Source organism: Canis lupus, chromosome 19 (genome assembly GCF_048164855.1).
Source record: "Canis lupus baileyi chromosome 19, mCanLup2.hap1, whole genome shotgun sequence".
NCBI lineage: Eukaryota > Metazoa > Chordata > Mammalia > Carnivora > Canidae > Canis > Canis lupus.
In genome coordinates this window covers 54248974-54270051 of record NC_132856.1, presented here as the reverse complement: position 1 = coordinate 54270051, position 21078 = coordinate 54248974, and the positions used below count along the sequence as shown (strand labels likewise).

The window sequence follows — 21078 nt, the reverse complement described above, 5'->3', positions numbered from 1 at the left end:
AGAGCTGGAGGAGCTTGGACGCCAATAGGAGCGCCTCTTGGAGGCGCTGGGATCCGCCCGCACTGGACGTGTGGTCGAGGGGCGCTCGCAGGGTGGGGGGGCCGGGCCGCGCCGCCGGGGGCGCCTGCGGGGGCGGAGTGGGCGCGGTCCCGGGCGCCCAGGCTCCCCGCGGCCTCGCGGCGGCGGGGGTCTCCAGGCGACCCGCGGCGGCAGCTCGGTGCTCCCGAGGCCGGGGCGGGGTCGCGGGCCCGCGCACCGCTCCCTGCGCAGCCTCCGCCCCCCGCGGCGGCCCCGCCCCCGTCGCCATGGGAACAGCCGCGGCGGCCCGGCTAGCGCGCGGCTCGCCTGCCTCGGTCTCCGGCGCTCCAGGGGCGGGTGGGGTGGGCTGAGCCCGGGCCGCCGCCGCCGCCGCCGCCGCCGCCGGGGAGACGCCGAGAGCGGAGCCGCCGCGGGTCCCGGAGGAGAGCGCAGCCACCGGGCGCTCGGTCCCCGTCCCGGTCGAGGCCAGGGTGAGGGGCGCGGCGGGGCGGGGGCGGTGGGGGAGGGGTCCCCGGGGCGCCGAGACAAAGGGAGCGGGGATGGGGGACCGGGCTTCGCCCCGCTGCGCCGCCCGGGCTGCGCGTTCGCACCTGTTGTGCGCGGGCCGGCCGGGCCGGGCTCCCTCTCCCCACTCTCCGCGCCCCCACCTGCGCGCACGGCCGGAGTTGGGTCCCCGCGTGCCTGCGGCGGCGTGCCCGCGGGCCGGGCTTGGGCGTAGCCGGGGGACGGAGGCGCGGGCGGGGGCTGGATCCGGGAAGGGCGGGGGCGGGGGCGGGAGCGGGGCGCAGGGGCGGGAAGGCGCGGCCTCATCCCCGCGCCCCGGGCGGGCCCTTCCTCCGCAGGGCGCGCGGCGATGTGAGCCATGAGCGCGGCGTGGACGCTGTCCCCGGAGCCGCTGCCGCCGTCGACGGGGCCGCCGGTGGGCGCGGGCCTGGACGCGGAGCAGCGCACGGTGTTCGCCTTCGTGCTGTGCCTGCTCGTGGTGCTGGTGCTGCTGATGGTGCGCTGCGTGCGCATCCTGCTCGACCCCTACAGCCGCATGCCCGCCTCGTCCTGGACCGACCACAAGGAGGCGCTCGAGCGCGGGCAGTTCGACTACGCGCTGGTCTGAGCCTGCCGGGGCCTCCCTCCGAGGGCCCGCCCGACGGGGGCGCCGCCTGGCAGGGACCGCGCTCGGCACCCCGCCCCGCAGCCTAGCCCGAGGGGGAGGGCGGCAGAGGCCCGGCTCCTCCCCCTCCTCCCCCTCCCATCTTTCCTCCCGGCCTGGCCGGAGCCCCCACTTCGTGCCTTCATCCCGCCCCGTCCTCGCCCCGTAACTGGGAAGAGGACCCCCACCCCGCAGCCCCCGGCATACGTATAGGTGGCTTTGCTCTTGTCCTGCCGCCGCCGAGCATGAGTGTCATGTCCGTCCCCGGATGCGGGGGACCCCCGTGGCCCCCCTCCCTCCCCTGTGGTCTGGCCACCCTCACGCCTCCGCCCCCGCCCCCCCCTTAAGTGTTGAGCTGCTCCGGCGGGCGGGGCAGGCTCTCCTGCGCCCGCGGGGTGGACGCCGCCTACCAACATGCCCTGCACGGCCTGCCCCGGAGACTGGGGAGACGGGAGACGGGACAGCACCAGCGGCCGCCGTGTCCAGGACGCGCGGCGCCCTCGCTGGGAGGAGAGCGCGGGCAGGTTCTGTGCCGCCCCAGCCCCGGTCGGCGCCCCTCCCCCAGTCCCCGCCTCTGCCCCCGCCTGGTCCTCCCGCCGCGTCCCCCTGATGCCTTCTCCTGTCGCCGCCGCCGAGGCCTTCCCCGTGCCGCCTCCTGCCTCCCTGCCTCTGAGCCGACGGTGTCAATAAAAGCTATTATTGAGCGCTTACTACATGCCAAGCGCGCGAGTTAGCGCCTCTTCAAGACCAGGCCGAGCCCTGTCGGCGTGGCTATTGTGCCCGCCAGGGGACTAAGGTCCAGGGGCTGTGGCCCAGGCAGCCTGGGTGACTTAGCCCGGACTGCACGGAGCGGCACGATTCCAGCCTGGCTGGGATTTGAACCCAGCTCTGCGTTCTCACGTACTCTCCACGGCTGTCCGCGCGGCCCAACGGCCAGGCCGCCTTCTGGCGGCTCCTGTAAGCTGGCGGCCTCCAGCAACACCCTCCTCCTCTCCCTGCCCCAGGGAGACTGGGGGGGGGGGGCGGGATGGGCCTGGGTGTCGCCAGGAGGTGGCACGATGCCCTGGCGCCGGCCCGACGCGCGCCCCCGAACCTTCCCGAGCCCGCTTCCTCCTGCCCACCAGCAGCACGCGCTCGGGAAGCCGGGGGGCTGGCAGCACCGAGTGGGCTGGCTGCGCTCCACGCCGCGGAGCGGGGAGATGCGTGCGCCCCCGGGGAGCCGTGTGCAGCGGGCGGGGAGAACCAGCGCTTCTATAAAAGGAAGGCTGTTGAGTGCACGGGCTCTGCGAACAAAATTTACCAGCTCCCAGAGGACTAGTGAGGCTGGGCAGGGTGGGAGGGCGGCGCCGCGGTGCCCTGGGAGCCTCCTGCGGAGCCTCCTGCCGAGCCCTGGCCCAGGCTGGCCCTGAATCTACAGGCTCGGCCCGCGGAGGAATGGGGGGGCCCTTGCAGGGAGACCCAGCAGCACTCCTGGGCATTTGGGGCCCTTGGCAGCAGCCTCAACCCTTCCTCTACCAACTCAGCTCCCCCCTCCCTGCTCCTGAGGCCGCTCCAGTCCAGCTCTTCCCCCCCACGCCATCCCCCAACCCTGCGTCACTAAGGCCACCCGGGGGCACTTGCTTCTTCCAGCCTCCTGCCACAGGAGGCAGCCCACCCCAACCCTTGACTCCTACCGGAGGCCTGGCTCCCCTCCCTCTGCTGGCCTATGTGTGCCACATGAGGTCACCTGCCACGAAACCCCTGCACCCACACCGGTTGGGCTCAGGCCTCTGATCCTCCACACAAATCATCCAGGGTCCCCCTCCCGGCTGGACCGAGGTCATTCCAGGTGACATTGAAGCAGACCTGGTGGCAGCAGCCTTCCACCCTATGTGCCCCAACATCCCGATTCAGCCCCCGGCACCCTGAACTCTGGCACTCTGACTTCTCCTCCTGGCACTTTGCACCTCTACTCCCATCTGTCACTCAGGAAGAAGGGAGCAAGATGGGTTGACAAGAACTTTACTCACAGTTACAGGACAGAGAATACAGGATGTGGGAAGGGACAGTATTTAACTGTGACTTTAACCAAGCTGCCCGACTGCCCCCACCTCAGCTCTGCGGCCAAGCCCCTGTACACCTGTCTGCTGTCTCTGGAGACTCCTGCTGTGTCGGTCATCTTAAAGGCCACCCCCTGCTGCCCACCATGTCAGGGGCCTTCCACCATGACTGGATCCTCATGACAACCCAGTGCCAGCCCAGGCAGGCCCGAGGGCCAGGGGGCTCACAGATGTCTGCTGTGTCGTCCGCCTGCCGGGCCTTCACCTTGCAGGGGTGGCTGCCTGGCCCAGAAATTCCAGGGGCACCAAGAATGGGTTCAGGGGACAGACCCCTGCTGCTTGCCAAGGAGACCTTGGTTCAGCAGGCCCAGTGCTCTCAGAGGCCTGGGGAGGGGCCTGGCCTGCGGCCTCCTGCCGGCTGGAGCTTGTCCCAGCATCCTCAGCTGCCGGCCCCAGGCCCTCACTGGCTGGGTCAGGCTGGGGAGCTGTCAGGTGGACGTACATGTCCGACATGTGTTTAACCAGGGCATCGCAGGGCAGGCGCTGCAGCTCCTCGGGAAGTGCCATGAGCAGGTCTAGGACCACAGCAGCCTCTGGAGATGCACACAGAGGGGTAGGGGTGAGGGAAGGGCGGGGTTTGTAACAGGGGGACTCCCACCATCCCTGCCCCTGCCCGTGATCCTCACCAGCGGCAGAGAGTTCAGGGCCATGACACCTGCGGGAGACGGATGACAGGTACTTGTAGATCTTCTCAAAGTCCACGGAGAAGTCTCCCTCAGCCGAGGAAGGGTCAGCCAGGAATTCAGAAGATGCCTCGGGGGCCGGGCCATCGGGCTTAGGGGCGGGGCCGGGAGTTTCAGGGCTCGCTTCCTTCTGCCCTCCAGAGGCATCGAGCAACAGTAGCTTTCCACGAGCCTGTGTGGGCTTGGGAGGCTTGGAGTGCAGAAGGCTCATGGGCTCTGTGGCTGCGATGGTGAGTACCTGGCAGGAGGAGACATCACAGAGGGAAGGGCGGAAGTCCTCCCATCGACCACTCCTCTGTGCTGTGCAAGGCTGAGCCCTCCAGCCCCACCTGGTCACCAAACCCTCCCTGCGAGGGGGAACATACAGGAGCTGCCTCGGAAGCGCGTGTCACTGAGGCTTAGGGTGTCCAGGGACAGGCTAGAGTCACAGAGCTGGCAAGAGGAAGGGCCCAGGAGCCAAGTCCCCCTTATTCAGACCTGTAGGGAACACCCCATCCTGCCTGTCGGATGGCTGTACCTGTGAGAAGGCCACAGTCAGGGCTTCCTCCAGCGGGCCTGTTATCTTCTCAGCCAGATCCATCCATACCTGGGTGGGGCGACCAGAAGGCACACGGTCAGCCAGGGAGCCACGCTCAGGGGTCTCCAAGGCCTGCTCCTCCTGGAGATCCCCTGACCAGGTCATCCCCACCCCCAACACCCACGCATGCCCCGGGGCTGGCCTTGGTGGGCCCTTGTCCTGCCTCACCTCGATGGGGGCCGGGGTCTGTGTTTCTCGGCGCCTCGGACCAGGATGCAGCCTCTGGAGGGCCTCCCGGACCGCGCGGCCCTTAAGCTGCCGCAGGAAGTCCCGGACCTGGGGAAGAGAGGAGGAGGCCAAATGGGCCTTCTACACGCCCAGGGTTGGGGAGGGGGACCCACCGCCAGCTCCCTAGCCTCCCGCTACCCAGGGGTACAGGTCTCGGTGTCTCTGCCCCGGGGCTCAGGGCCAGGCCACACGTGTGACCAGCCACCTGATAAAGATGTGAGGCCCAGGGCGGTTCTGGTTCCTCCGCGCAGCCAGGGCCCAGCCCTGCTAAGCACTACCCTGTTCACCTCCCCACTTCACCCTCTCGGCCCCGTTTCCTGGCTCTCAATTCAGCCTCACTCCCGCGGGCTCCTGCTGCCCTTCCCGCCCTGTCCTGGGCCTCTGCTCCATCTAATTCCGGAGCCCGACTCCTCAGCCTCTCTCCGCGTGGCCTCCACCTCGCCTCGCCCCGCCCCGCCCCTCGGCCTCCCGCCCCGCCTACACCCAGCCTCCCTCCCAGTTAGCCCCGCCCACACCCCTCCCGCCCCTCAGCCGCAGGCACGCCCCGCCCACCTCCAGCCTCTCCCAAGCTCGCCCCGCCCCTCAGCCGCAGGCACGCCCCGCCCACCCCGACTCCCTCCCAGTTCGCCCCGCCCCATCCTCGCGTTCGCCCCGCCCACACCCCGCCCCTAGCTCGGCCGCCCCGCCCCGCCCCTCAGCCGCAGGCACGCCCCGCCCACCCCAACCTCCCTCCCAGTTCGCCCCGCCCCAGCCTCGCGTTCGCCCCGCCCACACCCCGCCCCTCAGCCGCAGGCACGCCCCGCCCCCTCCTAGCCCCGCTTCCAGCCGCGTTCCCTTCCCAGGACCCCTCACCTCGGTCTCGCTGCGGCCCGGAAGCTCTCGGGCCAGCTCAGCGGCGTCCGGCTCCGGCTGGCCCTGCCGCGCCTGCAGTAGTCGTAGCAGCTGCCGCTTCTCGCGGGCGCTCCAGGCCGCGGGGCCTGTCACCTCGCCCAGGTAGCGCGCCGGGGCCGTTCGCCGCCGCTGCGGAGGCTTCATGCCGGCGAGGACGGTGTCGGCGTCCCGGGCCCGTTTCCCTGGTGGGCGGGGTTACGGAGGCCGCTGGGGTCAGAAAGCGCGGCGCGGAGGCGGAAGCAGATGGGGCGTGGCTCCGCGTTTATGGCTGCAGGGAGCGGTGTAGCCGAAGCCGACGGAGAGGCTGGCCTGCGAACTGCGGTGGCGGCGAATGAGACACCCCCGCCTGCATTTTATCTCCCTCTCATTCGTGACCTGGAGCCGAGACCTTAGACCCCCTGCCCTCCCTCCGTTCCGGGCCTGAGTCTTGCGAGACTCCTACTGTGTGCGTTGCTTCTCCAAAAGGGGTGGATCCTGGCCGGAGCCTGGGCTGTTGGGGTTGAGCCGCCCGTAGGACCTAGGGCATGTGATCTGGCCGAGCCGAGCCTCAGTTTCCCCATTTGTAAAATGGAGCTAGTGGTCCCGCTCGAGGGGAGGTAGGAACTCGGACAGGAGACGTTTGGAGAGCTCTAGCCTAGACAGAACTGGGCAAGGCCCTCGCGAGGCCAGGGTCCAGGCGGCAGGGGTGGAGAGCCAAGCCTGGCTCCGGGAAGACCGCCGGAGGCGGGTGGGCAGGTGCGGGGTGGGGGGGGATGAAGCGGAGCTTGTTCAGACGCAAGCAGGTGGGGTTGGGTGCGCCTGTCTGTTTGGGAACAGCTCCCTTAGGTCTCCCCTGGCCCCCATCTGCTTCCTGCCCCCTACACCCGCGCCAAGCGCACACGCAGACTTCAGAACTCAGCGGGTCGGACCAGATGTTTATTTGGAGCCCGGGCTGGGAGGGTGCGAGGAGGGGCGGGGCGGGAGGGCTCAGGGAGCAGGTCCGAGGTCGACCGCGGCCGGTCGGGTCCTGGTGGGCCTGGTTCGAGGCCGTGGCTGGCGTCTCCATCCCTGGGGAGGGTCTCCCCGGGCTGAGCGGAGGAGAGGACCCCACGCAGGCCGCCCCCTTCGCGGCCCATCCCTGGCCGCCAGCAGTCTGCGGGAGTGAGGGTGGGCGCTAGGGCTGAGCGGCGAATTCTCCTCGGCCCGTGTCTGTCCGACGCCTGCGGACCCCTCTGTGGCACAGAGCCCGAGGTTGGCCGCGGGGGACCCGGTGCCCGAGTTTGAATTCCAGCTCCACCGAATGTTGGGACTGTTTTTTTTTTTTTTCTTTGAATGTTGTGACTTTTGCCAAGTTACTTCAGAGGGTGCCTCATGTTTCTCATTTCTAATGTGGGGATTATAATCACATCTACCTGAAAGCTGTTACGAGGATCAAATTAATGAATAGGCATGAAACGCCCTGGCACAGGGAAAGCCGATGAAGTCATTGTCATCAGGTCCCTCTTCCAGCTGTCCTACCCCCCCCCCCCGCCACCATTTACCTGCTCACTGGGGCCTCCTGGGCTGGGGGCCGCTGGGCGAGTCCCTCGGGGCCGGGCCGGGGGCTGGGGGCGCTGGAAAGGAGAGGCGGGCGGGCTGCGGAGCGGTAGGGGTGCCGCGCTCGGGCCGGGCCAAGGGCGCCCCCTGGGGGCCGCCGCGGGCTTGGCGCCGGCAGCTCTACGCGTGGCCAGGCCCCGCCGGCTGGGTCGCGGCGACCCGGGGTCCCGGACGCGCGGGAACGGGCCGGGGGCCGCGCGGAAGTCCCGGCGGGCCCGAGGTTGGTACCTGAACGCGCGCAGACGAGGCCGAGCCCGGCGGCCAGCGCAGCGCCCAGCACGAAGGCGGCCAACACCAGCGCCACCACGGGCGCGGGCTCCAGGGCCGCCGGGGCCTGGGCGGGAGGCTCGGGGCGCACGGCTCGGCCGGGGACGCCCTTGGGTGGCCCTGTGGGAAGTCCGACGCGGAGGCTGGGCCCGGCCCCGGGGCCCCCAGGCGCCCGGCCCCCCCCGCCCGCGCCCCCTGCGGGGGAGGACTGCGCGCTCACGGGGGGGCGGCCGCGGCACGGTGACCACGATCGGCTGCGTCAGCGTGTGCAGGTGGGGGCCGGCGGCTCCCAGGCTCTCGCCGCTGCCGCCGCCGCCGCCGCTGCCGCCGCCCGCGCACGCCTCGTCCCGAGGCTGACACTGCGGGGAGGGGGGGAGGAGGCAAGGGCCGGGGCTGTCAGGCCCCAGGGTTCGGGGACCTGTTCTGGGGCTCCCGAGGGCTCCAGGTGTCCAGCTCTGCTGCAACCGGGAGTCGCACCGGCGAGCGCCTGGAGAGCCCCCCCGGGCGGCCCTGAGCTCCCCCCCCCCGCCTGTGCCCCAGCCCCCCTCCCCGCCGTGAGGACTCGGCCCAAGGCCGCGCGCCGGCTGTCTGAGAACGGTAGGCCGAGCTCTGGCCCCTCAGGCGCCCTGCCCCAGCCCCCCAGCCCTGGAGGGACCGCAGCTCCGCCCAAGGCGTCCCAGAAGGTGCCCCGGGGAACCCTGGGCAGAGCCCCGCGCCCCCACCCCGTCCCCGAGCCCAGCCAGCAGCCCAGCCAGGGACTCTCCCCAGCTCCGAGGGGCCCCTCGGTCCCCAGGCTGCAAGGGGCGGCTCCCGCAGAGGCCGGGGGAGCCCAGCCCCGGACTGGCCCGCGCACCAGCGAAGGCGGCGGCAGCGTCAGAGGCGCGGGCGTCCGGCGGGCTCCCCGGAGGCGGCGGCAGCGGCTCAGCTGGCAGTGCAGGAACTGCACCGAGGCGTTGAAGACCGGGCGCAGGCGGAAGCTGAAGCGCACGGGGCGGGCGGCGCCCGGGCGCGGCGGCGGCGGCGGCGGCGGCGGGAGGACGACCGAGGAGTCGGCGGGGCAGCCCCCGCGCAGCAGCGCCAGGGCGGGCCCCGGGGCCGGGCGGGAGGACGGCGTCACGGAGCAGCGGTGCAGGACCAGGCCCCAGCGCGGGGAGGGACGGGCCAGGGCCGCCTGGGGGGCGGGGCCGTGGTCAGCGACGGCGCCCCCACCGGCCGGCCCCCCGGGGCGCCCCGGGCCACACCTGCACGAACACGCGGCTGTCGGCCGGGACCTCGAGCGGCCCCGCGCGGCGCGGGAAGGCGTCCTCCGCGTCCGACAGCTCCAGGCTGAAGAGGGGTCGGCGCAGCCAGGGCCGGGGCGCCGCCGGGAACGGAGGCGCTGGCGGGGGGACAGGGTGACGCCAAGGAGGCCCCGTGCCCCCTGGCCCCTCCGGCCCGAACCAGCCTCCCCGCCAACTTTGGAGAAGGGGTGCTGCTGTGGTCGGGGATCCGGCCCAGCAGCCGAGGCTGGGAGCACGACCGTGCTGCCTCCGGGGAGGACTCCCCCTTCCCAGACCTAGATCTCCCCACCCAGAGCAGACCTGGGCATCCCTGGCGGGGAAGAGATGAGGGGTGCCTGATGGGGGGGCAGCGGTCAGGCTGGGCGAGGGCTGCTCTGTGGGGGCAGTAGGGCCAGCTTGGGGGGGCTGCTGCCCCCTTCCCTTCCAAGGGTACTGTAACCAGTAGGGAAGGGGACAAGGCAGGTGCTGCCCCTTTGCCCCTCTGGCACAGTGGCAGCCCAGCCAGCCACCGGGGTCTTGGTTTCTCCGTTTGTCCAGGCTCCTCACTCCCAGACTGAGGGCAGGACACGGACACACACACACACACACACTCAGCTGGGATCCTTGTCAAACACTGTTCTCAAACATGTAGGATGGTCCCCACACACGTTTCCTAAAAGCATTCGTACACTGCTCTCCCACGTCCCTGGCCACAGGGTAACTGCTGGTGACTCCCAAGAAGTCGGGGTTCCCCCCAGGAGCTGGAAACGGGCTGGAGGCAGAGCCCACCTCCCACCCACCCGTCCCCGCGGGCAGGGTAGACGAGCAGTGGAGCCAAGAAGGCCGACACGGGCCAGCAGGGTGATGGGCCGCGTCCCCGGCCCGTACGTACCAGGCGACCCGCTGGGCACGGAGGCGATCCTGGGGAGCAGGGCCAGCAGCAGGAGCGTGGCACCCAGCATGCTGGACTGGCAGTGGAGTGCGCCCCGGCAGCAGCGGCGCCAGCCAGGCAGCACCCAGGCCTGGCAGGTGGGCAGGCGGCCCTGTCCTTGGCTGAGTGGCCACCCCAGGAGGCAGGGAGCGGGGGCGGTGGACTGGGGTGTTTAACAGCCGGCGCCCAAGGCCTGCCAGGGATTAAGGGCTCCTCTCTGGCCAACCTGTGGCGATCGGGGTGGTGGGGAGGGCGGGCACCTCACTACAAATACCACCCACCCCACTAGCCCCCGGGCCCGCTTCGGTTTCCACTCCACGCGGAGGCCTCATCCACCAGAACAGCCGGGCTCCCCCCACCCACCCCACCCCACCCAAGGTCAGGGCTCACAGCCCCTTCCCACCTCCTGCTGCCAGGTCCTGCCAAGCTCAAGACAAACCACAGACTCGATGGAAGAAAAGGGAGGGGTTTTATTCTCAAGCGTCTAAGGATTTACAAACGAGGGCATTTCGTTTTAAAAAGGGCTTTGGGGGGGGGGGGAATACTGGCGACCAGAGAAGGGGTTGTGGGCCAGTGGCCTGTGCCAGGCCACCCCAGGCCCCTGCCTGCCCGCTCCACCCTCTGCCTGGTCGAGAAGGATGGCTGGTGACTGGCAACAGAGGGAGAGGACAGGAAAGAGGCAGAGGGGAAGAAGAGGTTCCCCCCCAGGACCCCCACTTCGTGCTGAAGGGAGGACAGGGGTGGGCAGACACACTCACAAAACAGAAATAGTTAAATAAAAATAAATCCAGGTGGCTGGCCCCAGGGCCTCCACTAGCCCTGCACCCAGCCACAGAACCTTCCAGCTACCTACTAAGGTCCCCCCATGGCTGGGCCAGGTGAGGGAGGGTGGGAGGCCAGGCCTGGTGGCCCCCCGCCCTGCCCCCATCCCCTCACAAAGGGGACTGGGGCAAGAGAAGGCGGCCGCTCCCCTCCCAGGTCGGGGAGGGGGGTATGGGGGGGGGGATAGAGAGCAGAGAACTTTTGAACATGCGGCGTTTTGTGAGTATGGAGCAGGAACGAGAGTCAACAGGACAGACAGGATACAGTGATGCCTAGGCCTGGACGGCGTCCGCTACGTCCGGCCAAGTTCCTCACCTTTGGTGTTGGTTTTGTGGTTCTGTGGGTTTCTGGTTTTTGTTTTGTTTTGTTGTCCACTTGATTTGCATGCATCACCAACAAAAAGGAAACACACCCCCTCCCATTCGGGGCTGCTGCAGAGGGCTCCTGCGGACTGGCCAGCTCTGGGGGAGTCGACGGGCGCTCAGGGGCACTCCAAGGGCGTGACTGTCTGCACACGCCCAGCCCTCAGCCAGCCCCACCTCCGTCCTGTCACACGTCCTCGAACCCCCCACACCCACCCCTTGCACCCTCCATCCCTGCCTTCCCCGGGGCCCCAGGGCCCCCGCTCCTGCCATTGACTCCCTCTACCACCTCCCTGCCGCGGCAGCGTACGCTGCCCTCACCGTGCCCTGCGCCCGCCGTCCCTGAAGGCCACCCTGTGTGGCCACGGCCCCTTGGGCTCCCTCCACGCCCCCTGAGGTCCTCAACTCACCAGCCCCCGCCCCAGCTGTGGCCAGTCTCCAGCCCCGAGGGAGGAGGAGCTCCCCAGAGCCCACCTTTGGGGCTCGGCCCCCCGCCCCAGACGCCTGGACCCACAGGCGGTCGGGGGCTCCACCACAAGCAGCTAAACATGACTTTGGTAAAAGTTTCTGAAGGTACCGACAAACCCCCGTGAGAAGAAGCTCTTCTCCCCCCCCAACCCCAGACACCCCACCAAGTACAATAAAATACAATAAACTCCAAAAAGGACCCCCTGAGATCAAAGAGAGACAGAGAGAGAAAGAAAGAGAGCGAGAGAGAGAGCGAGAGAGAGACCAGCCCAGGCCCAGCTGCAGTCGTTAATGCCCAGCCTGCCTTCCTGGGGCAAGGACACCAGCCGACTGACTCGCCTTCGCTGGAGACCTAAGTGGACTGAGTCCCCCCGGGCGTGGGGGGAGCAGAGCCCGAGTGTGGCCAGGAGAGAGGCAGAGGCAGGGAGGGAGATGGGGAAAGCCAGAGAGGTAGACGGGGTGAGAGGGGGAATGGAGGCAGGGAGCATGTTTGCGGAGCGGGGCAGGGGAGGGACGGGCGGCTCTCTCCGGGCCCCTGGGGGCCGCCCCAGCCCAGAGGTTACGACTGAATAAATAGCGAGTCTGCTCGTGGCCTGCTGTCTTCCGTTCACAGTGTCTGTCAGGGGGACGCGCACGGCCGGCTGACCCCGGGAGGCCGGCTGACCCCGGGACGGGAAGGGCTGGGGCCTGGTGAGCCCGTCTGTCCACGGCCGCTGGGCAGGGGGTCGGGGGTGGGTCGGCGCCCCCTACTTTCTGTCCTCAGCCTTCGGCAGCTGTCCAGGTCCCAGGTCTCCCCTGGCGGGCAGCTGGGTGGCCAGGTGGGGAAGGGGGGGCCTGTGGCCATGCCCCTGGCCCCGGTGGGGCTGGCCGCCACCACGTGGCTACCTGAAGAAGGGCAGGTGGTGCTGGCTCAGGACTCCGCTCGTCCTAGGTGACTCAGTCTTCGCCATGACATCCTTGAACCAGGAAGCCACGTCTACCTCCAGCATCTCGTAGCGCTTGATGAAGCTGTGTTCCTGCGGGGCCGAGGGGGGGGCGCTTAGAGGAGGAGGGAGGCACCCCGTGGAGGGGAGAGGGCGGGGAGGAGCCCAGGTACTCACAAGTAGCTTATTATACTTTGGTCTCTTCCTGTGATCCTTAGTAAGGCTGAAGGAAGAGAGAGGAAAGAGAAGTAAGAGTCGGGGAAGGAGGGTCCCGGCTGCCCCAGAGACTCAGGTGTCCCAGCTCTGAGACAGGGGTCTTTGGAATCTGTGGGAAGGAGCTGCTGTGTGCTCATGGCCCTGTGCTGCCTGCTGAAAAGCCAGAGGACCCGGGGCCTGCCCTTGGGAATCCCACCTGTGACAGAAACCCAAACTGGACTGCGAGGTGCTCACGGGAGAGGTAAGTGGGGCTCTCCCGTGGAACAATCCAATGTGGACATCACGTAGGCACAATCCTGCTCGTGGCTGCCAGACGCACAGACCCCGTAGCCCTGCGGACGCATCTGCTTGTCCACAACCTTCGATGGCAAAGCCCAAGGGCCACCCTGCCAACTGCCCAGGGCCAGCTCAGGCTGGGTCCAAACCCAACTCCTAATTCCCAGGGCTCCGGCTCCTGTCTCCATCCCTGCCCTGAGCACTCGCCTTCCAGTTTGCCTTCCCACCCAAAGCCGCTCCCACTTCCACAGTTATGTGTGTATTGGGGGGCTGCCCCACTCCCCTCCAGCCCCAAACCCCCCGGCTCTGAGCACCTGGCCACACCTGACCCTGCCCCGCCTCCCAGAGCGCAGGACGGGGGCAGGGGTTCCTCACCAGTCTTTGACGAAGGACTGGAAGTCCCCTGAGAAGCCCATGTGTCCGGGCAAGAGCGGGGGCTCTTCCTGCAGGACTTTGGTGAGGACCTCAAAGTCTGTCTTGCAGTTCTTGTAGGGAAACTGTCCCGTCGCCAGCTCCACCTGAGAGAGATGAGCGGGCTGGACGGGCTGAGGACGGCTTCCTCCCTCCCATCTTACTGCCTCCCTCTGCATCCCAACAAGACAGGGCCCCCAACCCAAAAGGCAGGTGCCCCAACTCACCAAGGAGATGCCCAGGCTCCACACGTCAGCCCGGATATCATAGTCTGGCTTGGTGGGGTCCGGAGGATCTATGCGCTCAGGCTGATGGGGGCAAGAAGGGGAGGATGTACCCCAGGGGCCGGGGCAGGTGTGCCAACCAGATGCCCTCATGCCCACCCGCCGAGGCGCTGAGGGGCTCCCACTCACTGCCATGTAGGCGGCACAGCCGGCGCTGCGCGTCTTAGCCTTAGAATCAACAAGACGGCCACTGATGCCGAAGTCACAGAGCTTGATCTGGCCCCGCTCGTCCAGCAGGATGTTCGAGGGCTTGACGTCACGGTGGATCACACCATGCTTCTCCTTCAGGTAGTACAGCGCCTTCACGATCTGTAATGAGGACAGCAGGAAGGTATCCGTGACGGGGGGATGGGCCTCGGTGGGGGGAGGGGGTGGCACCCAACCAGCTGCAGGCCTGCCCGGCTGCTCACCGCCACCGTCATCTTGCCCAGGATCCGCTCGGGGATAGGGCCCTGCACCCGCTTCTTGAGCTTCTCAGCGCACGTGCCCATGAGCTCCATGGCAATGAAGACGTCCGTCTGTGGGGACGGCACTGGGTGGCTTGGGTGCAGCCGCACCCTTGCGCCCACCCCACACAGACTCCAGCCCCGGGGAGACACCCAGAGATGGGCAAGGAAGAGAGTCGGGGAGCCCACAGAGCGGCAGGGCCCCATCGGAGGCTGTTCCAATGGGTGCGGACTCACGTTAGTGATGAAAGTCCCAAAACACTGCACAATGTAGGGGCAGTCGTGGCTCTTGAGCACCACGTCCAGGTCCATGAGGATCCGCTTGTTCTCCTCCTTATTCCCGGAGCGCCGCATTTGCTGCGTGGACAGCCAGGGAAGCCTTAGTGCCAGGGTCTTGGGGCAGGGGGCCCACCTGGGGGCAGGGGCAGCCCTCACCTTGACAGCGATGACGTGGCCCGTCTTCCTGAAGCGCATCTTCCACACCTGACCACAAGTGCCGCTGCCCATCTCCCCCAGGTTCTCCAGGTCGTTGATTTCTGCCTGGTAGCGCTGGCAAGGACAGCCAGAGCTGGAGGATGTGCCAGCCTCTGCACCGCGCCCCCACCCCAAGACCGAGCCCCACCTGGGTGGTACCTGGCCTCCGATGGTCAGGTAGCCCGTCTGCTTCATGATCTCCTGCAGCTTCTGGTCAATCTCGATGCTGGGGGACAGGGAGGAGGTCCCGGTGGAGGAAGATCCCAACCAAACTGAGACCACTCCAGTCCCCAACACACAGGGGTTTCTGCACATTTAACCACCCTCCTCCCCAGGGCAGGCAAAGTGGCCCTCCCCACCCTGACTTCCTGGCCTCGTTTCAACAGCTCACCTCTCCATGCTGCGGGGGGTGAACAAGGTTGACGGAAGCCCCAGCATGTGGCGGGGCCGGGCAGGGGGTGTGGGGTGCTGTGGCGAGTTCTCGGAGGACGGTGAGCGGCTGCCGCCATCATTGGCCAGCGGGAGCTGCAGGGCTGGGGAGGGGGGTGAGAACCACGGGTGAGAGGGGGTTAGCCAGCAGCTGACACTCCGGGGCCTTGGGACTCTGGTCTTCCCCTCCCTGGCATCAGATAGGCCAGCCCAGAACCCCCACCCCCACCCCACTGGGCTGGAGAAGCTAGGGTCTCCCTGGCCGCTCTCAGGGTCCTTCTCTCACCCCCTGACCTGGAAATAGATGGAGTGGGCTGGCAGGGAGGGGTGGTCCCCAGAGGCTGAGGGATGTCCCCAAGTCTATGCTGACACAGGATCACGGCCCAGAGACTGACGGCATCCTTCAACCAGGCAGCCTTCCCGATGTGTCCCCTTCCTCCCCGCCTCTGCCCGGGAAGCAGGCCCAGGGCCACAGCGCCCACACTCAGGACCATGCGAGGAGGGAATGCCCGCCAGGATCAGCCTGGGTTCTGGTCCTGTTGGCAGCACTGTACTTGGCTGCCCAGTAAGAATCAAGTAGACCACCCAGGGGGTAATGGGTGAGGGCCCCACGCTTCCGGCTGCCTTGCCCCACATTCTGTTCCAGGGTCAGGGAGGGCCACATTCTAGCCAGCAGGCTCATCTCTGAGCCTCCCGGCTTGGCCTGCAAAGCTGGGGCCAATGGGTGGGGGGACAGGACACCAGGCTGGGCCTGTGTCCTTTGGGTGAGGGGATCCAGGTGGCACAGCCCCTCCAAGGGCTGGTGGGATGGGGGGTGGGGAGCGGGACAGGCAGTGGGGTCTTCTCAGCAGCCTGCATGCGGACAGCTTGGGCATGCTACAGGCAGGCAGGCAGGCAGCGGGCAGGCAGCGGACACCCCAGGATGGGCAGGCGGCATTCGGGTATCGGGAGGGCAGGAGACAGACAGACAGATGGGAGCCAGGACTTGGGGCCCAGCTGCCCAGAGGAGGCACTGCAGAGACAGGCCAGACAGGGGCCCGGGACAGGACAGCAGGTTCCCTGAAGGGCTAGGATCCTCCCTGGCTGGGCTGGCAACAAGGTGGGGGACCAGAGCCCCATGTGCCCCTGGAGAAGACATGATCCCCCACTGAACCCTCGTACCCCAGGCCCTGGTGCTCTGGAATGGGATCCCTAGCTGGGTAGGGCACTGGCTGAAAAAGCTAAGTGGGGCCAGAAGAGGACCTTTCCGTGGAGAATGGCCAGGAGGCCTGGGGCCTGCAACTCTCCCACAACCCTCAACTGACACCCTCTCCTCTGCCTACGCCTCCTGCCACGGTCCACCCCTTCCTCCCACAGTTCTGCAAGCACCTGGTGATATGGGCCCAAAGGACAGAGACAAATATGCTTGAATTGCTGGTATCGGGGCACTTTCTCTGCCTTGTTACCCTGGACCCTGGCCACATGTAGAGCGAGGGAGCAGCTACGTGATCCTAGCCTGCAGTCGTAGGAGGGATACAGGTCTTCTCATGCCTGGTCAGAGCAAAATAAGAGCTCTGGGGACCCCAGGGAGATGGCCAGGCCCAGCACCCTGCCCTGGCCTGCAGGCCTCACCTCCTGTGCTCCCTCTCTCCTGCTCTAGTCCCTCTCTGTGTTACGCCCTTGCTTCACTACTCTGTGAGGGCCAGAGTCAGAGTCCTAACCCCTCTCTTTCTGGCTCAACAACCTCAGGGGCATCTGAAGGCCCCCATGCTCCCCTGTACCTGGACTCTCTGGGGACACTGCCAGGCTCTCACTCCCTGGGGGGTGTCTGGGCCCCTTTTCTGCCCCGCATGGTCAGGTCCTCTCTGGGATGAGGACCACACCCCTACCCTCTCCACACTTCTTGGGGCGGGAAGGGAGATGCTCCCAGTGGTCCTACAAACTGAAACACGGTGGGTACTTGAGGGTGACCAGTGAAGGGTGGCTAAGGTGGGGGGAGGGGAAGTACACAAAGGCCCTGAGAACAGAGGTTACAGAGGTGGTGACAGGCCACACGGCAGGTCAGGAGGGCACAGTGAGAGCAAGAGGCTGAACAAGAGAGAAAGAGAGAGAGAGAACAAGAGCGCATGGAAACACATGGCCGAAAGGAGCCACAGATGTACCAGGCTGTCAGTCCAACACGTATGTACGCGCACACACACAGCGCATGGCACAAACCCCCACACGTGTACAGACAACATGCCGAGAGCCCTGAACAGGGCCAGCCTCACGCTGTCTTACACACACACACACACACACACACAGACACACACACACACAACCTGCCCAATTTAGCTCCCCCTACACAAGGGCCAACTGGACCAGACCTCACCCAGGTGTCTGTCTCTCTTGCTCTCACACTCTCTCTCTCACATATACACATGCACACCCTCCCCATCTGCTCCAGACCCGCAAGTAACTGCGCTCCGGCCTCAGGCCTCGGCGGGCTGCTTCCTCTACCTTCATTCACATCTCCCCACCTCCCCCGAGCCTGTGCTGTAATCCCAGCTGCTCTAGAGGCTTCCCCGACTGACCACCCCTTGCAGAACCCCAAGCTGGCTCTACTTTGCCTTTTCTACAAAGCATCACTGCTTTGTCCACTTCTCCCAGACCAGGAGAATGCTGTCAGTGAGCGTCAGCCACACAACGAGGGGCCCTTGGTCCGTTCTGTTCGCTGCTGTGTCCCTAGAGCAGGGCAGTACATGTTGGCTGTACGGTTGAAACAAATCAACAGGCACAGCCCGATGGCCTAGCCCAACTTTCCCTCTCTCTCTCATACGCTCACTCACACGTGCGACCTCTCACAGGCGGCAGACTCCTGGTCAGTAAAGGAGCCCACTTCCTCTTCCAGGGAGTCCAAACCTGAGCCCGCCAGGAAGGGAGGAGTGGAAGGTGAGCGGACACAGAATTGGCCAAGTGGGCCAAACACTGTTGATCACTGATTGTGTGGAAGGAGAAAAGAGTGACAGGCGCACACACGCACACACAGCATGGGGGGTGGGGGGGAGGGCATTCTGCGGCGGGGCAGCGGTTAGGTCAATGGTGCAGATGTCCAAGCGACGATGATAAAAAGGCTGGTACCTGCTCGTTGGGACGGGGCAGGAGCAGGGCTTAGAGTGATCACAATAACTGGATGGGGAAAAGGAAGAAAAAAAACAACACCACGATAAATCACAACAGAAACAACTGATTTGTCCAAAAGAAAAGAAATCAAATCATAACGAGGAAGAGGGGGAGGCGCGAGGCACCAAACTGCAGAGACGGGTAGAAACCGACAGAAATGGGAGGACCGGGAGGATGAGATGGAGCTGACACAGACACAGACACCTGAAGGGGGCTCCTCAGGGGCCTGCCCGCCGTGGGCCTCACCATACCTCACTCTGGGACAGCCACCCTGTAAGGCACCCCTGGCCCCAGACCCAGCCCTGTCTCATCCATGCTGGGGCCAGGGGAGGCAGCACTGCAGAGCCCAGCAGGGACCCTCCAGTCCTGGGAGGCCTTTCTGCCCCAGGGAGGAACCCACACCACCCCAAATCAGAAGAGAGAGAGATGGGGAGTGAAGCGCACCCAGGGACTGGGGGGCAGTCAGGCCGTGAAGATCAGGCTGGGTGAGCGGGGAGTGACTGCAATACTCTGACATGGGGGTGTGTTCCCCCTCCTACCAGGATGACCCCACAGGGAGCTACATAAGCTACAGGGATCATATCAGAAGTACAAAGGAGGGCAATTTGCCAGCTCAAGAGAGAGACACAAAGTGCGTGATGAGGTGCTACCCATCAGGTCTGTGGGGAGGGTGAAGACCCGATGCCCTCCAGCTGAGAGATTTGGGGAGGGGGGTTCAGTGGGACATAACAAAGAAACTAGACAGTGGTCCAGTGGTCGTGGCAATCCCAGGTCAGGTGTGATTGTTGGGTGGGGGAGGGCAGGAGGAGGCAGCTTTTGATTCCAGGCAACAAGATGCAGGGAGATACACAGAGATAGTGGGATCAGATACGAGGTGTGTGTGGGCTGGGAGGTCTAGATATCACCACCTTGGCTTCAGGTATCCCTAGGCCAGGTGAGTGTGGGCGTGCAGGAAAGAGGAAGTCACTCGAGTCCAGTGGGCGAAAGTTGCCAAGCTGAGAGTTCGGTGTGTATTTTTTGAGAAGCTAGACAGTCACCAAGATGGTGGCAGTGAAACGGGTCAGAGAAGTATGAAGGGGCCTGGTGTATGTGGGTAGGGTGTGCGTGGGAGGGGGGGCCCCCCAGGCCCAATTACAAGGTCCCCGCCCGGGGGAAAAAGGGATTACCAGACACAGTCACAGGAAAGGGGGTCAGAGGAATAGGGAGTTACAGTGATCAAATGACCTCAGGTGTCACCTGGGCCAAGTGTGCTTGTGTGTGAGTGTGAGCGCATCCCCCACTAAACCATATGACAGGGACCCAGGTGCCGAAGGGGAAAGGGGCCTCCTGCCAGTCACTGAGATGGCAGGAGTGAAGTCGTCCGGTCGGAAGAGACGTGTCCGTGTTTGCGACGAACCTGGATGTGGTCACAGTCGCATGCATTGGAGGGAGCGCGGCTCCGGCTCTGGGTAGGTGACGGTGACATAGGCTCTGAGGATCCCGCGGAGGGGGCGGGCCGTCAGGTGGGGGGCCTTGCCGGGTAACTAGGCTCGTAGGCCCCGTGAGGGGGAACCCCTACGTTGGGGGCAGAGCCGCCCGGGAGCCCGCGGCCCCACGCCCCCCGGGTCACCGTGACCCTCTCCGCGCGAGCCGACAGCAGGGGGTATGGGGTGGGGAGGAGGAGGAGCCAGAGCGCCCCGGAAGCGGGGGCGGGGCCTGACGGCGGGGGCGGGGCCTCCCGCGGCGCGCGCCCCGCCCCGCCCGCCCCCTCCCCCACGCTGCCGTGCTTACTGGGCCTGGGCCGCTGGGGGCTGATATCCAGGTTGAGGTCGATCCTCCGCCGGGCCTCGCGGTTCTCCTGCTTCAGCTTTGCTTCCAGGCGGGACAGCTTCTGCTCCAGGGAGGACGCCGCCATCTTCCCCGCCGCCGCCGCGCACCGCCCGGCCGCCCGTCAGTCCGGCAGACAAACACCGCACTGCGCTTGCGCCTGGATGACCCCGCCGAGCCGCCGTCTCTCCCCGCACGGCGCATGCCCGCGGCGCGCACTCGCCCATCCCTCGTGCTAACGTCCGCGCATGCGTGCCTCTTCCCAGCTGGAGGGATGACGCCACCTAGAGCTCGCGTCTGGCAACGTGCAACGCCTCTCCTGGTGGTGCGCATGCGCGGACTGCGTGTGGCAATCCATTCACACTGTTGGGCCGAGAGCGGCGGGCGGGGAGAGCGGCGCGCCTGCGTGCAGAGGCGCGGACGCGATCCCGCGCGCGGCCTTTACTGCGCCTGCGCAACCTTGGCTCGCTTCTCTGCCCCTGTTGCTGGGAGTAGCTCTTGCAGCGTGTCCTCCCCAGCTTCGTTCTCGCTCTTCCCCTCCCGGCCTGTTTTCTGGCACCCACGCTCTCCCAGCACTGCCTTTCTCGTCTGGGACAGTGCTTCATTAGGATCCCTGTTAGGCTTAATTGCTGTCTCTTCACCATAATTAGGCGCCCGTGGGGAGCCCTTTCTATTTCAGCAAACTCGGGGTTGGCCAAGGGCTGGCGGGAGGGGCAGGGTAGGGCTCGGTCACTGGAGGGGCCCCAGGACCAGGGGCATGACCCCTGATCTCCGGACAGGGTGAGGGGCAGGGCCAGAAGAGTTCCAGGTCAGCCCCCTCAAATGGAGTATTTTAGGACTTTCATCTTCCCAACCCCGGAATGTGAGCCCAGCTCCTGGACAGTGCGGAAGATGGGCCTGGATGTTAGGGCGCCTCAGCCTGGTCTCCTCGCGGCTCAACTGGTCTGTGGGCGCCCGGGAAAATGCCCCCATCTGGGATCCTGGATTTCGGAAAGCAGCTTGCGTCTGCTCTCAGTTGCGAGGAAGAGGCTCGCATTTTTTCAGACTCCTTGAGGTGTCCAGGCCCGGGAGGTCAAGGTCAGGCAGGCTGTGCCCTATGCCCTTCCTGCTCCTGGTCCAGCACGGGAACACTGGCGGGCGCGGAAGGCTTGTGGGGACTCCCGTGGTGACAATTTGCGGGTGGAACAGATGCGAGAGTGTGGAGTCCGGAGAATAATAAGGAATGGAGAAGAAAGAGAGTTCTCCAAAAAATAGCTACGCAGATGATGCCTGATAAGCCGAGGTCTCTCCTGCCTCTGCTTCCAGGACAGAAACTCATACCCTT

At 66.4% G+C, this 21078-nt stretch overlaps 4 protein-coding genes across 6 annotated transcripts; 1 reads left to right on the top strand and 3 right to left on the bottom strand.

The window, feature by feature from the left end:
* The first annotated feature begins 346 nt into the window (after positions 1 to 346).
* Positions 347 to 1896, top strand: CTXN1 (cortexin 1). The gene is made up of 2 exons (XM_072787492.1): positions 347 to 509; positions 882 to 1896. Exon 2 carries the CDS (start codon positions 902 to 904, stop codon positions 1148 to 1150), a length of 249 nt encoding a protein of 82 aa, XP_072643593.1. The 5' UTR covers positions 347 to 509; positions 882 to 901; the 3' UTR covers positions 1151 to 1896.
* Positions 1897 to 3171: 1275 nt separating this feature from the next.
* Positions 3172 to 7319, bottom strand: SNAPC2 (small nuclear RNA activating complex polypeptide 2). Its single transcript, XM_072787490.1, has 6 exons — positions 7185 to 7319; positions 5626 to 5980; positions 4714 to 4821; positions 4486 to 4554; positions 3912 to 4206; positions 3172 to 3818 (listed from the first exon to the last, which is right to left on the bottom strand). The coding sequence occupies exons 2-6, from the start codon at positions 5806 to 5808 to the stop codon at positions 3487 to 3489; spliced, it is 987 nt and encodes a 328-aa protein (XP_072643591.1). The 5' UTR covers positions 5809 to 5980; positions 7185 to 7319; the 3' UTR covers positions 3172 to 3486.
* On the bottom strand, positions 6570 to 9999 carry TGFBR3L (transforming growth factor beta receptor 3 like). The gene is made up of 7 exons (XM_072787491.1): positions 9658 to 9999; positions 8748 to 8884; positions 8367 to 8677; positions 7727 to 7881; positions 7468 to 7626; positions 7185 to 7256; positions 6570 to 6796 (listed from the first exon to the last, which is right to left on the bottom strand). Exons 1-6 carry the CDS (start codon positions 9725 to 9727, stop codon positions 7189 to 7191), a joined length of 900 nt encoding a protein of 299 aa, XP_072643592.1. The 5' UTR covers positions 9728 to 9999; the 3' UTR covers positions 6570 to 6796; positions 7185 to 7188.
* Positions 10000 to 10146: 147 nt separating this feature from the next.
* MAP2K7 (mitogen-activated protein kinase kinase 7) lies at positions 10147 to 19932 on the bottom strand. Of its 3 annotated transcripts, XM_072787488.1 has the most exons (12): positions 19719 to 19931; positions 17907 to 17954; positions 14770 to 14911; positions 14538 to 14604; positions 14340 to 14453; positions 14142 to 14261; positions 13869 to 13976; positions 13588 to 13767; positions 13402 to 13482; positions 13139 to 13281; positions 12449 to 12494; positions 10147 to 12364 (listed from the first exon to the last, which is right to left on the bottom strand). In XM_072787488.1, the coding sequence occupies exons 1-12, from the start codon at positions 19840 to 19842 to the stop codon at positions 12230 to 12232; spliced, it is 1308 nt and encodes a 435-aa protein (XP_072643589.1). In that variant the 5' UTR covers positions 19843 to 19931; the 3' UTR covers positions 10147 to 12229. The 3 variants fall into 3 exon arrangements, with proteins under 3 accessions (XP_072643589.1, XP_072643590.1, XP_072643588.1); XM_072787489.1 differs by lacking the exon at positions 17907 to 17954 and having other exon boundaries at positions 19719 to 19929; XM_072787487.1 differs by lacking the exon at positions 17907 to 17954 and having other exon boundaries at positions 14340 to 14604; positions 19719 to 19932.
* Positions 19933 to 21078: the final 1146 nt, after the last annotated feature.

Coding starts and splice junctions, on each gene's coding strand:
- CTXN1 (XM_072787492.1), top strand. CDS start 902: ATGAGCGCGGCGTGGACGCTGTCCCCGGAGCCGCTGCCGCCGTCGACG.
- SNAPC2 (XM_072787490.1), bottom strand. CDS start 5,808: ATGAAGCCTCCGCAGCGGCGGCGAACGGCCCCGGCGCGCTACCTGGGC. Junction 4,822..5,625: donor CGGGCCGCAGCGAGACCGAG/GTGAGGGGTCCT, acceptor TCTCTTCCCCAG/GTCCGGGACTTCCTGCGGCA. Junction 3,819..3,911: donor CCCTGAACTCTCTGCCGCTG/GTGAGGATCACG, acceptor GTGCATCTCCAG/AGGCTGCTGTGGTCCTAGAC.
- TGFBR3L (XM_072787491.1), bottom strand. CDS start 9,727: ATGCTGGGTGCCACGCTCCTGCTGCTGGCCCTGCTCCCCAGGATCGCC. Junction 8,678..8,747: donor ACAGCCGCGTGTTCGTGCAG/GTGTGGCCCGGG, acceptor CCCGCCCCCCAG/GCGGCCCTGGCCCGTCCCTC. Junction 7,882..8,366: donor CCTCTGACGCTGCCGCCGCC/TTCGCTGGTGCG, acceptor CCCTTGCCTCCT/CCCCCCCTCCCCGCAGTGTC.
- MAP2K7 (XM_072787487.1), bottom strand. CDS start 19,842: ATGGCGGCGTCCTCCCTGGAGCAGAAGCTGTCCCGCCTGGAAGCAAAG. Junction 14,262..14,339: donor GCCACGTCATCGCTGTCAAG/GTGAGGGCTGCC, acceptor CTGTCCACGCAG/CAAATGCGGCGCTCCGGGAA. Junction 13,768..13,868: donor TGGGCAAGATGACGGTGGCG/GTGAGCAGCCGG, acceptor TCCTCATTACAG/ATCGTGAAGGCGCTGTACTA.